General features: G+C 47.1%; 1 protein-coding gene across 1 annotated transcript in view; it reads right to left on the minus strand.

The window, feature by feature from the left end:
- The window catches only part of Qrfpr (pyroglutamylated RFamide peptide receptor), a 34526-nt gene extending 28972 nt beyond the window's left edge, over nucleotides 1-5554 (minus strand). The window contains exon 1 of the mRNA XM_048333599.1: nucleotides 5215-5554. Coding sequence (XP_048189556.1) covers nucleotides 5215-5554 — 340 coding nt within the window. The remainder of the gene's footprint in view (nucleotides 1-5214) is intronic.
- Between the last annotated feature and the right edge of the window lie 6310 nt (nucleotides 5555-11864).

Genomic DNA, 11864 nt, shown 5'->3' on the forward strand with positions numbered 1-11864 from the left:
CAAAGCCGGCCAGTGTCAGCCACCGCCAGCCATGAACAGTCACAAACAGCCAGTGTCAGCCACCGCCAGCCACTATCGGCCACAGCCAACCAAAGCCAGACACAGCCAGCCTCTGTGACCCACTGTCAGCCTCAGCCAGGCTCTGTCACAACAAAGAAAGAGAGAGAGAGAGAGACTTCCCTTAGCGGTCACCAAGTCAAAAACAGGCGTCAGAGGTGTTCCCTGTTACCCAGCCGCACTTCCCTTTGTACCTTTAAACTAGATGCCAACATGATGAAAAGCCATGCTCCTCACTTCTCTGGGGCTGGGGACAGTCCTAAGAGCTGGGGAGGGGGGGGGGGAGCTGGGTGGTCGCCCCGTGCGGCATGCCTGCCAGGCTGCTTTCTCCCCCACTGCCTCCTGCACGGCCTTGCAGCCCTGTCTTCCTTAGTGTTTAAAGGAATTTTAAAGGTGTGTGTGTGTGTGTGTGTGTGTGTGTGTGTGTGTGTGTGTTGGGTGTGTGTGCAAGCCAGTACTGGGGCTGGAACTCAAGACCTCAAGTCTTGCTACCTTTCACTGAAGGCTGGTGCTCTACCACTCTAACCACACCTCCACTTTTGGCTTTTTGCTGGCTAAGTGGAAATAACAGTCTCCCAGACTTGTCTTTCTGGGCTGGTTTCAATCCTCAGATCTCTCAGATGGGAACCACCCACACCCAGCTATTTTTTTATTTTTACATAGTATATTTCGGGCTCACGTTGAGAGGTGTTTACATTTTAGGAGTTTACATAATATATTTTCTGCCTCATTTCCCACACACCCACTGGGTATTCTTGAAATGTATTGCATGGTGTTATGAAAATAAACCACAATCAGAGATTTATACAATTATTAAAATACATTATGATTCTCTCCTCCAAACTCTGGTTTGGCCTACATTCCTGAAATACACTCTATCCTTTTCTGATAAAAGTGGTGTCAATTCCTTTTGAAGATTCAGCTCAAACACAAGCTCCTTTGCAGGCTTTCCAGACTCTTCTGTGTCTGAGCAGATCCTCCTATTCATTGAGGACCCACAAGAGTTTGAATGAGACCTATCCTTTTTTTTTTTTTTTGTATTCCAAAGTTAAAATGCTTTGCCATTTAGAACAGTCTCATGAACTTTGGTTAGATATTAAATCATAGATGAATATTCAAGTCTTAGATTACATCCTCATCAACGCTTTGTAATTCATCGAGTGAGTTTTATCATTATTATCTTATCTTATAAAAAGCAAGGTAATTTTCTTTCCAGATCCATTTCCACCTCTTCTTTAGTCCCTAAAGGCTCTGTCTTCCATCATGAACTCGAGGCAGTGTACACGGCCTCAGACTTGCTATGCTACTTCCTCAGCCTCCACGGTGCTGGGATCGCTGCCAGGCACTGGAAGAGGTGCTTGGTGCCAGTCGCTCACACCTGTAATCCCAGCCACTCAGAAGGCTGAGATCTGGTTCAAAACAAGCCTACATGGGAACAGTCTATGAGGCTCTGATCTCCAGTTATCCAACAGAAAGCTTAAAGTGGGGCTGGGACCCAAGTGACTGAGCATTAGCCTTGAGCAAATAACACCCCTCAGGCCCAGTAGCCAGGCCCTGAGTTCAAGCCTCACAACAGCAACAAAAGGCTTTTACTAAGCGATACTGACTCCTTCCTTGAATCCACAAATCAACTAAAAGCAAGTTAAAAGTTGAGGTGTCGGCCCCCACTTTCTATCTGCGTCCTCCAGTCCTGCGGTCCCAGAAGGGACAGGATCTGCAGGAACACCCTGGGCAGGAGGCACAAGCCATGGTCTCTGCCTCGGAGAGCAGCCCCAAGCTTGAGATTGCACCTTCCCAGCAGTAACTGCTGGCGTGTTCCCATCCCCTCCAAAGACAAGGACCATGACTTTGTCAGCTGGGCCACAATGTGACCTGTGACCAGCGGGTCATCGTGTTCCCTGTGTAAAACCCTCACGCCCTTGTGTGTACCCAGCAGTGACTAAAGATGTGCTAAAGTGTCGCCTTTCACTGCTCTCCTTGCTCTGTCCTTCTCTCTTGATGTGTTCTAAAGGGGTGAATGATGGGACCTGACGTGAGAATCTTCTAGAATTGGTTCCTCTGGGTCAAAAACCTCCAGTTTAAAGTCACCATGCCTGAACCCAAAAAAGTTGATTTTGGTTTGTTTACTTGACTTATAGAATATTTATTCTGTGGAGAAAAAAAAGTAGTCCAGGGGAAATGAGGGATAAGGTAACAAACAGTACAAGAAATGTATCCAATGCCTAATGTATGAAACTGTAACCTCTCTGTAATTCAGTTTGATAATAAATATATATATACAAAATGATAAAGCAAAATAAATATGTCAATATTCCAAAAGAAAAAAAAAGTGGTCCAATTAAGCAATCCTTTCAGAGTTAGTACATTGTAGACTTGGCTTGGAAAATATTGTTTATTCTGTAAAACACGTCCAATTAAACACTCCTTTCTTAGAGATCATACTTTACAGGCATGATCAATTTTCCTCAAAGAGCTTTTTCTAACACACTGTATTCTCACACTAACTCTGTAAATATACATTCCCAGTGCATTCCCTTTCTCAGTGTTGAGCAGCAAAACTGAACTGTCTCCCCTGAAAGAAGAGGCAAGGAAAACAGAAGCCTGGAGATAAGCCTGGGCAGTGCCCCCTCCCCAGCCAGGCCCGTGTGAGGAAAGAGCAGTAAGAGGTGCTCAAAACTGTGCTGGTGAACCGGCAGCAAACATCTGGAATCCTAGCTGCTCAGCTGGCAGACTAAGACCTGAAGATCAGGATTCGAAGCCAGTCCAGGCAGGAAAGTCAATAAGACTCTTAATTCCAACTAACCACCACCAAAAAAGGGAAGAAAGAAAGCCAGAAATGGTGCTGTGGCTCAAGAGGTAAATCTCAGGGACAGCACCAAGGCCCTAAGCGGGAGAATCAGCACACGCACACTCGCAAGCACACACACACACACACACACACACACACACACACACACACACACACACTGTTCTCTTCTGAGAAACACTATTTACTTGGGCTTAGAAAACAGCAGAAGGCAAACCTGGCTTCTGTCACCTGCGTTGGCTCTGGCCCTTCTCTCTGCAGCCTCTTTACCATCAGCCTGGCACCCAGGAGCCATCAAGAACACCAAGTCAGTAGCTACTGTCTTGACTCTTTTTCTGCCCGGCACCAGGGCTCTTTATTTGGTGTTGGAGGTGAGTGGCTGGCCTGGCCACGCAGGAGTCCTAGGGTCTAACACTCTGGTCTCCTGGCTCTTGATGGCCTTCCTTGGGTACTGGGTGGGTGGTGCCAAGGCTAGCCCTGTACCAGTTCACAAATCTCAAATCTCTAATACTTTGCTGGAAAAATAAAATCATTGAAAAGTTAGACATGTGGAATTAACAGGTATTAGCATCTTTCAATGCCTATAAAAGATTCTTATAAAAGCTCCCACAGGGCTCGTGTTCCCTTTCAACAAGGGAAATTCACGGAATAAATCTGTGTAAAAACACTTCTAAAGAGTAGCTCTTTTCTCACCCACAAATATTCTGTACAGTGAGCCAAGATTGCCCCACTGTCCTCTCCTATGAGAACTGTAGAAAACAGGTCTACATGTAATATTTCCTTAGAAAAGAAAAGGAAGTTTCTCCCAACTTCACCACGCCACACTGTGGGCCCCTTGCAGGCCAGGGCTGAGTACCTAAGACTTCGAGCTTTTCCTAAGACACAGGAAGAACCAGGGAAGGGGCGACACCAGCCAGGAAGCATTGTACTCAGAACCTGACTTAGGGAGCTGCAACCCCTACTGCTATTTAATCACAACACTCATTTCTGGAAAGAAATACGTAATAGATGGGGCGAGAGTCTCCATCTACCCCAAATCCACTCCGGCAAGTTCATAGAAACGGTGTGGCTGAAGATGTCCCTGGAAGTTCTCCTGTTGGCAATGATGGGAGAAAATGAAGCACCTGGAGCGAAAGTGGTGGAGGAGCCTGAAGGCTCAACAAGTCAGCTCTCACCAAAGCTCATTTGCAGTGATTTCCTGTCAGGAATCCACTCACAGCCATTTTCTAAGAATTTTGATGTAGCTTCAATTACTCATGAAAATGGGCTAGAAGTCCTTTCTCCCCTCCAGGGTGTCCACCCCAGCTAATGGGGCCCTTAACAGTCACCTCCTTGTAAAGACTTGAAAGTTGAGTGACTCCTCCCCTCCACTACTCTCCACTTACTCATCAAACTTGAGTGACTCCAAATGGTTCAGCTGCCATCCCTGCTCTCTCTCTAATAAAGGGGTAGAGTTTTGTGTCTCTTTTATAAGAGTCAGGAGGTGGTGTTTTCTGTGTTCTTTTTCCCGGTGTGAGTCCATAATTCCGCCTCTAAAAGAGAAGAACTGGTCTGACATTTTTCCTGCAATTATGTATTTGTATTAAAGAGTGGTGTTGTTTATTAAGTCTATGTACTACCTGGAACACACAAGGACATTTCTGGAAGCTATAGAAGTGACTGAATGGCAAGCTAGGAAGTTGGAGAGCTGAAAGAAACAGACTTTAATTTCTGGGCATTTAACTTTTAAGATACATCTTTAAAAGTGAAAAGGGGGGGACACAGTCCTAAAATTCAACGTATCGCCTACGCAATTGTGAAGAGGGAGGGGAAGGGAGGGAGGGGGAAGGATGAAAGGAGGGAGGGTGGGCCAGGAGGCATCCTATTCATAACCCACTTTGTTGAATGGCAACCCCGGGGTACAACAACGACTTAGAGATTTAAAAAAAAGAACAAAGAACCACGATGTGAAAGACGTGGGACTTTTGGGAAAGCGTTGGATTTGGGGGGGGGGGGGGACGACTCCCTAAGCCTTACCAGTGGCCTGAGGCAGGAGCAGAGGAGGGGGCTCTGGGCTTGGACTTCAGGCTAGCCAGGTGTGCGGGTCCCCAGCACCCAGGGAGAGAGCGGGGGAGGGTGCGGGACAGGAGGGCAGGGCGGGGTGGGGCACGCTCTGGGGGGGGGGTGGGCGGGGGACGCAGGGGGCGCGCGGCCAGGGACTGGAGGGGGGTGCGGGACAGGAGGGCGGGGTGGGCGCGCTGGGGGAATGGGGGCGCAGGGGGTGCGCGGGCCGGGACTGGGGGAGGGGGTTGCGGAACAGGAGGGCAGGGTGGGGGGCGCGCGGGCCGGCGGACCGGCCGGCGGGGACTCACCGGCCATCCAGGTGTCCCAGAGGTTCTGGAGCGTGGTGACAGGGATGCAGAAGAAGGCAATGAGCAGGTCGCTGAGCGCCAGCGAGCAGATGAAGATGTTGGTGACGGTGCGCATGGCCTTGCTGCGGGTCACCACGTAGAGCACCAGCGCGTTGCCGAAGAGCGCTAGGGCGAAGATGAGCGCGCCGGCCAGCGCCAGGGCCAGCTTGGCGCGCGCGGGCAGCTCGGGGCTGAGCACCAGCGGCCGCAGCGCGAACCGCGCGATGAACTGCCCGCGGGTCAGGTTGTGCTCGCGCAGCAGCCGGGACAGCTGCTCGGGGGTCACGTTCAGCGCCGGCATCGCGGCCGGGCCCCGGGGGGCGCGGGGGACCCCCCCCCCGCACCGGCCTCCGAAAACCAGAACCGAAAAGTTCCTCCCCGGCCGGCTGCCCGCGAGCCGCCCGTCCGCCAAGCGCCCGCGCCCCGCGACGGTTCCCGCGACGCTCGGGCTCCCGGCTTCCCCGCTCCCTGCGAGCTGGCGTGGGGGCGCGGGGCGGGGCGGGGCGAGGGCGGGGCCCGGGCCGAACCCCAGCCACCCACTGCCCGGCTCCGCTCCCACGCGCTCCGCTGCGCGCCCTGCGCCCCTGCGCCTTCCTCCAACCCACTTGCGGGGGGGTCTTCTGCGAAACTGGGGTCCAAGGTCAGCCGGTCCTCCAACAGGACTTCTCCCGGGAAGTTCTGTGGACATGGCCAAAGAAGGTCTAGGTGAGATGGTGGTGGCGCTGATGGTGATGGTGGAGATGGTGGTGGCGCTGATGGTGGTGGTGATGGTGGCGGTGGTGATGGTGGTGATGGTGGTGATGGTGGTGACAGAGATGGTGGTGGAGATGGTGGTGGTGATGGTGATGGTGGTGATGGTTGTGGTGGTGGTGGTGGTGGCGCTGATGGTGGTGGTGGTGATGGTGGAGATGGTGGTGGTGCTGGTGGTGGTGGTGGTGATTGTGGTGGTGATGGTGGTGGTGATGGTGGTGAGATGATGGCCATCAATGGGGAGTGGACCGACCGGGCACCATGGGGCCTCCTGGCCTCAGCTTCATTTCCTATATTTCAGAAATGACCTACGAGTCTGGCAATGTGACTCAGTGGTAAGAACTACTACCAGAAATGACTGACGGCAGAGCGTTGTACCAACACAACACGGATGTTCCCTGTGCCTTCCACCCAATTTAGTCCATTGAGAAGGTTTTGTGATGCCGCAGCCAAAGATTTTAGTGTGCCCGTGTGTGTGTGTGCCTGTGTGTGTGTGCACTGTCATCAACATCACAATCAAGACACAGTCACATTCAGCCCCCCCCCCAACCACTAGCCCGAGGGGCCACCGGCCCGGCCCCCCTCGCTCCTCCTCTGACCAGAGGTCACACAGGGTGTGGAGTGTTCGTGACTTTTGTGCAATGCTCTCTCAGTCCAGGTCATTGTGATATATTTGTTGACCATAAGACGCGATTGATGTAACCGTTCACTGGGCACGGGACATTCCTGTGGCTTGTGGGTTTGGGCCTATAATAGATAAAGTTGTTATGGGGGGAAAATGTGCATTTGGTTTTGTGTGGACATAGCTTTCAAGTGTCAACACGTTTGGATTTGTTGGGTCCCGATATGTTTAATTTTTAAAAAGATTGCTGACTGCGTTCTGGAGGGCCGATACTGTGTTATACTTCCATTTATGCTGCATCAGAGATTCCATTTTTCCACATCCTTGCAAGCATTTGGTATGCCCATCCTCTGTGTGTGTGTGTGTGTGTGTGTGTGTGTGTGTGTTTCTAGCCATTCTAATTGTAGTCTAATGGATGTGGGGGTGATGTTACTGGAATCTTAATTTGCCTTTCCTTAATGTCTAGTGATACTGAATATTCCATGGGCTTATTTGCTATCCCTTTTTCTCTTCAGTAAAATGTTTTTCCATACACGTTGTCCATTTTCTAATTGAATCCTCTGGTTTACTTGCTGTTTCATTGAGGGCTCTTTTTATCACCTGCATGCAGATCCTCTCTGTGACAACTCTTCTCCAAACACTACCTCAAATTTTTTTCTTGTCCAATACTAATGGCTCATGCCTGTCGTCTTAGCTACTCAGGAGGCTGAGATCCAAGGCTTGAAGTTCAAAGTCAGACCAGGCAGACAAGCCAGGAGATTTTTATATCCACCTAACCAGCAAAAAGCCAGACATGGAAGTGTGGCCCAAGTGGCAGAGCACCAACTGTGATTGAAGAAGTCAAGCACGAATGCCAAACTTTGAACAGAAACCCCCAGAAAGGCACATAGGCCCCAAAAGTTTCTTACCTCCTTTTCTGAAAGTGTGATGGTTTTGTGTTTTACACTTGGGGGCTCTCTGTTCTGTTCTGTTCTGTTCTGTTCTATTGACTTGTGTGATTACTGGTTCTCCCCACAGTCTGAAATATCAGAGCTGGCCACAGCAGTAGCTCTTTTTTTTTTTTTTTTGCCAGTCCTGGACCTTGGACTCAGGGCCTGAGCACTGTCCCTGGCCTCTTCTTGCTCAAGGCCAGCACTTGAGCCACAGCGCCCCCTCTGGCCCTTTTCCATATATGTGGTGCTGGGGAATCGAATAGAGAGCTTCATGAGTAGGAGGCAAGCACTCTTGCCACTAGGCCATACTCCCAGCCCCCAGCAGTAGCTCTTAACATCAGGAAGTGTGAATTCAACATTTCTTGTTTGCTTGTTTGTTTTGGCAGTACTGGAGTTTGAACCCAACCTCTAGCTTACTAGATAGGCACTCTGCAGCTTGCGCCAGTTTAGCAGCTTCCTTTTATCCATGAGTGATTTTCCGACTGGATCTTGCTTTATGCCCAAGAAGCCTGGACTGTGAGCTTCCTGTTTGCGTTTCATTCCACTGCTGGGATTACAGGTCTGCCTGGCTGTTCCCAGCCTACGGCTCAGGGAGATAGGCTTCTACCACTGTGCCCAGACAGGCACTGAAATGGAGTCTCGAGGACAATTTAGTCTTTGTGGAAGGGGCAGACCAGGGCTGGCTTTGAACTTCGATCTACTGATCTCTGCTGTCCAAGTGCTGAGGATTGCATACATGAGTCATGACGCTCAGCTCCTCTACTACTTCATCTCTATTTTTCAAGGTTATAGTAACTAGTGAGAGTCTGTCCCTCCATATATAAGTTTTACAGTAAGCTTTCTACATATATGAAAGCCTTTGCTACTCAGGGTCTTCCAGTCCATAAGCAGAATAGTTCCGGAAAGTCCTCTGTCATCTTTCAACAGTAATTTGCAGTTGTCAGCGTGTAAAGCCTGTTATTGGGTTTGCATTTCAGTATTTGATTTTTGGAGCATTTGTACATGTGGTTATATATGTTCATTACTAAGGTTTAGAAATATGGTGTATTTTATATGTTGCTCTTGAGTCCTATGATGTTGATAAACTCAAATTTGAGGAGTTTTTTTTGTTTTGTTTTGTTTTTGCCAGTCCTGGGGCTTGAACTTGGGGCGTGAGCACTGTTCTTGGCTTCTTTTTGCTCAGGGCTAGCACTCTACCACTTGAGCCACACCGCCACTATTGAGGCTTGAACTCCGGGTCTGGTTCTGTCCTTTAGCTTTTATTTACTTACGGCTGGCACTCTACCACTTGAACCACAACTCCATGTCTGGATTTTTGCTGGTTAATTAAAGATAAGAGTCTCGTGGACATTTCTGCCCAGGCTGGCTTTGAACCACAGTCTTGAGATCTCGCCTCCTGAGTAGCTAGGATTACAGGTGTGAGCCACCAGGGCAGGCTGGACCATCTTCTTTCCTTTCTTTTTGTTTTGTCATGGTGGTTTGAGTCTCCGCAGTGTGGCCCTATTGTGCTGTTGCAAACCAGGGCCAGGCCGCCCTCCTTTACTGTTCAGTGTGAAGTGGGTTACAGAGATCCCCTATCTGTAACCCACTGACATTCCTCCAGCAGCAGAGTTCAATTTTGTCCAATCTTTTCTCTGTATCAGCTAATTTGCTGGTATCATTTTTTCCCTCATCTCTGGCCTGGTAATACAATGGATTATCCTAATTAACTTTTTTTTTTTTTTTTTTTTTTGGCCAGTCCTGGGCCTTGAACTCAGGCCCTGAACACTGTCCCTGGCTTCTTCCCGCTCAAGGCTAGCACTCTGCCACTTGAGCCACAGCGCCACTTCTGGCCATTTTCTGTACGGAATCGAACCCAGGGCCTCATGTATACATGGCAAGCACTCTTGCCACTAGGCCATATCCCCAGCCCCCTATTTAACTTTTGAATACTGGACCAGTCTTAAATATCTGAGATCGACTCCACTAAAGTCATGGTGTGTAATTCTATCTTTTGCTAAATTCTATTAGCTATGATTTTTAAAAGCATACTTAGATGTTATTATCTTTCGATAGTTGTACAGAGGAGTTTCAATTCAACGTGGCAGTTGATGAGCACAAAGCATTCAGATCAATGCCTGAATCTGTCTTCATAAGAGGTATGGGCTTACCAGCACAACAATGTTCATTGCAGCGCAATTTGTCATAGCGAGATTCTGGAACCAACCCCGATGCCCCTCCGTAGACAAATGGATCAGGAAAATGTGGTACATATACACAATGGAATTTTATGCCTCTATCAGAAAGAATGACATTGCCCCATTTGTGAGGAAATGGAAGGACTTGGAAAAAATCATACTAAGTGAAGTGAGCCAGACCCAAAGAAACATGGACTCTATGGTCTCCCTTATTGGGAATAATTAGCACAGGTTTAGGCAAGTCACAGCAGAGGATCACAAGAGTGCAATAGCTATACCATTATGATCACATAAGATGATGCTAAGTGAAATGAACTCCATATTATGGAAATGATTGTTATATCACAGTTGTAACTACTTTCAACATCCCATGTGTATCTGTAGTTTCCACTATTGATGATGTTCTTGTATCACCTTCTTGTGATTGTATCTACACTATCTCTGTAATATTATCTGAGTATATTGGAAACCGTGTATACTGGTATTAGAATTAGAAAATTGAAAGGGAATACCAAAATTGAGAGACAAAGGGTAAAATAAGAGAAACAACAACAAAAGCAATACTTGCAAAACTGTTTGGTGTAAGTGAACTGAACACCTCAGGGGAGGGGAAGAGGGAGGGGGGAGGTGGGTATGAGGGACAAGGTAACAAACAGTACAAGAAATGTATCCAATGTCTAACGTATGAAACTGTAACCTCTCTGTACATCACTTTTATAATAAAAACTTTTAAAAAAAAAGAGGTATGGGCTTGTGAATTGCCATTTCTTTCTTGCTTATATTTTTTCTGGTTTTTATACCAGATGATAATCTTTCAGTGAAATGAATCGTGACAAGTTTTCCCCTTCTGTGTTTTCTATATCATCTTTGTATGTCATTAATTGGTGTTGGTTCTTCTTTACAAACTTAATAGGATTCTTTAGTAAATCTAGAAATACACATTTCTTTTTCAATAAATTTTAAATTAGGGATTTCATGTAGTTAATATATGACATATAAAAATTATGTATACAATATTATTAAATTATATTGTATATTATACTTTATAATATAAATTATATTATATATATCACATATCACATTTTATATGTAATATGAATATGTATTATTTAAGTATACATTAATAGTATGTATTTATAATACAGTATATGTATATATTATATAGCATATGAGATAAAGAACATATTGTATAAGATATATAAGATATATAATGTGTGTAATATATACACCTAGACTCATAAATAACAGTGAATGTCTTCCTTAAAAGTCTAAGAGCTTTTGGCATTTTGGTGTTCATATCTACCAGTTAGTCTATTTGCTGGGAGAGGAAAATTTTAGTTGATGCCGACTGGTGATCTAATGAGTTCTCTTCTTTTCAAACTGGAAAGTGTAAGCGTGATGCTAGCAATAAAGTAGTTCTCACCTCACAGACCCCATGGGTGCCAGTGCCTTCTCCCTGGTTGTGGCAGGTCCAGCAATGGAAGAGGATGGGAAATTATTTCTTTTCTCTTCTGCTCCTCTTCCCTATGATGTAGCCCCTGTTGTCATTGTATTTGATTCTGGTACCTGGGGTATTGTATATATGTCTGTCTGAATTAGGGAAGGGAAGGAGAACATTAAAAGGGTGAGCAAAGGATAAAGGGCCAAGCAATGCAACAGCGATACTTACAAAGGGTAAAAGGCAAAGCAATGCAACAGTAATACTTACACGACAAGATGTTGTAAACTAACTGTACCACTAGTGGGGGGATAGGGGAGGAAGGAAGATGGGAGAAAACTGAGGGAGGGGGTAACAAGTTGGACAAGAATTGTACTCGCTACCTAATATATGTAACTGTAAACAAACCCTCTGTACTTCATCTTGAAAATAAAATTTGTTTTGAAAGTTTGGAAACTTTCTTTCGAAACCCCTCTGCCTCTCTTTCTTTCCCTCTTTTGAACTTAGGACAGCGTGCCACAAGGCTGGTGCTCTAGCGCTTGAGCCATGCCCTCAGCACTGTTTCCTGTTTGCTAGTTACATGACATACTACGCCTGAGAGCAGATCAACCTGCCACACACTTCCCATCCTTTCTGGGGTTCCCTGGTTTCCCCAGCTCCCCCACTGGGGGTAGCTCGGTCTTTTCTGCCCA

The sequence above is a fragment of the Perognathus longimembris genome, chromosome 24 (assembly GCF_023159225.1).
Source record: "Perognathus longimembris pacificus isolate PPM17 chromosome 24, ASM2315922v1, whole genome shotgun sequence".
NCBI lineage: Eukaryota > Metazoa > Chordata > Mammalia > Rodentia > Heteromyidae > Perognathus > Perognathus longimembris.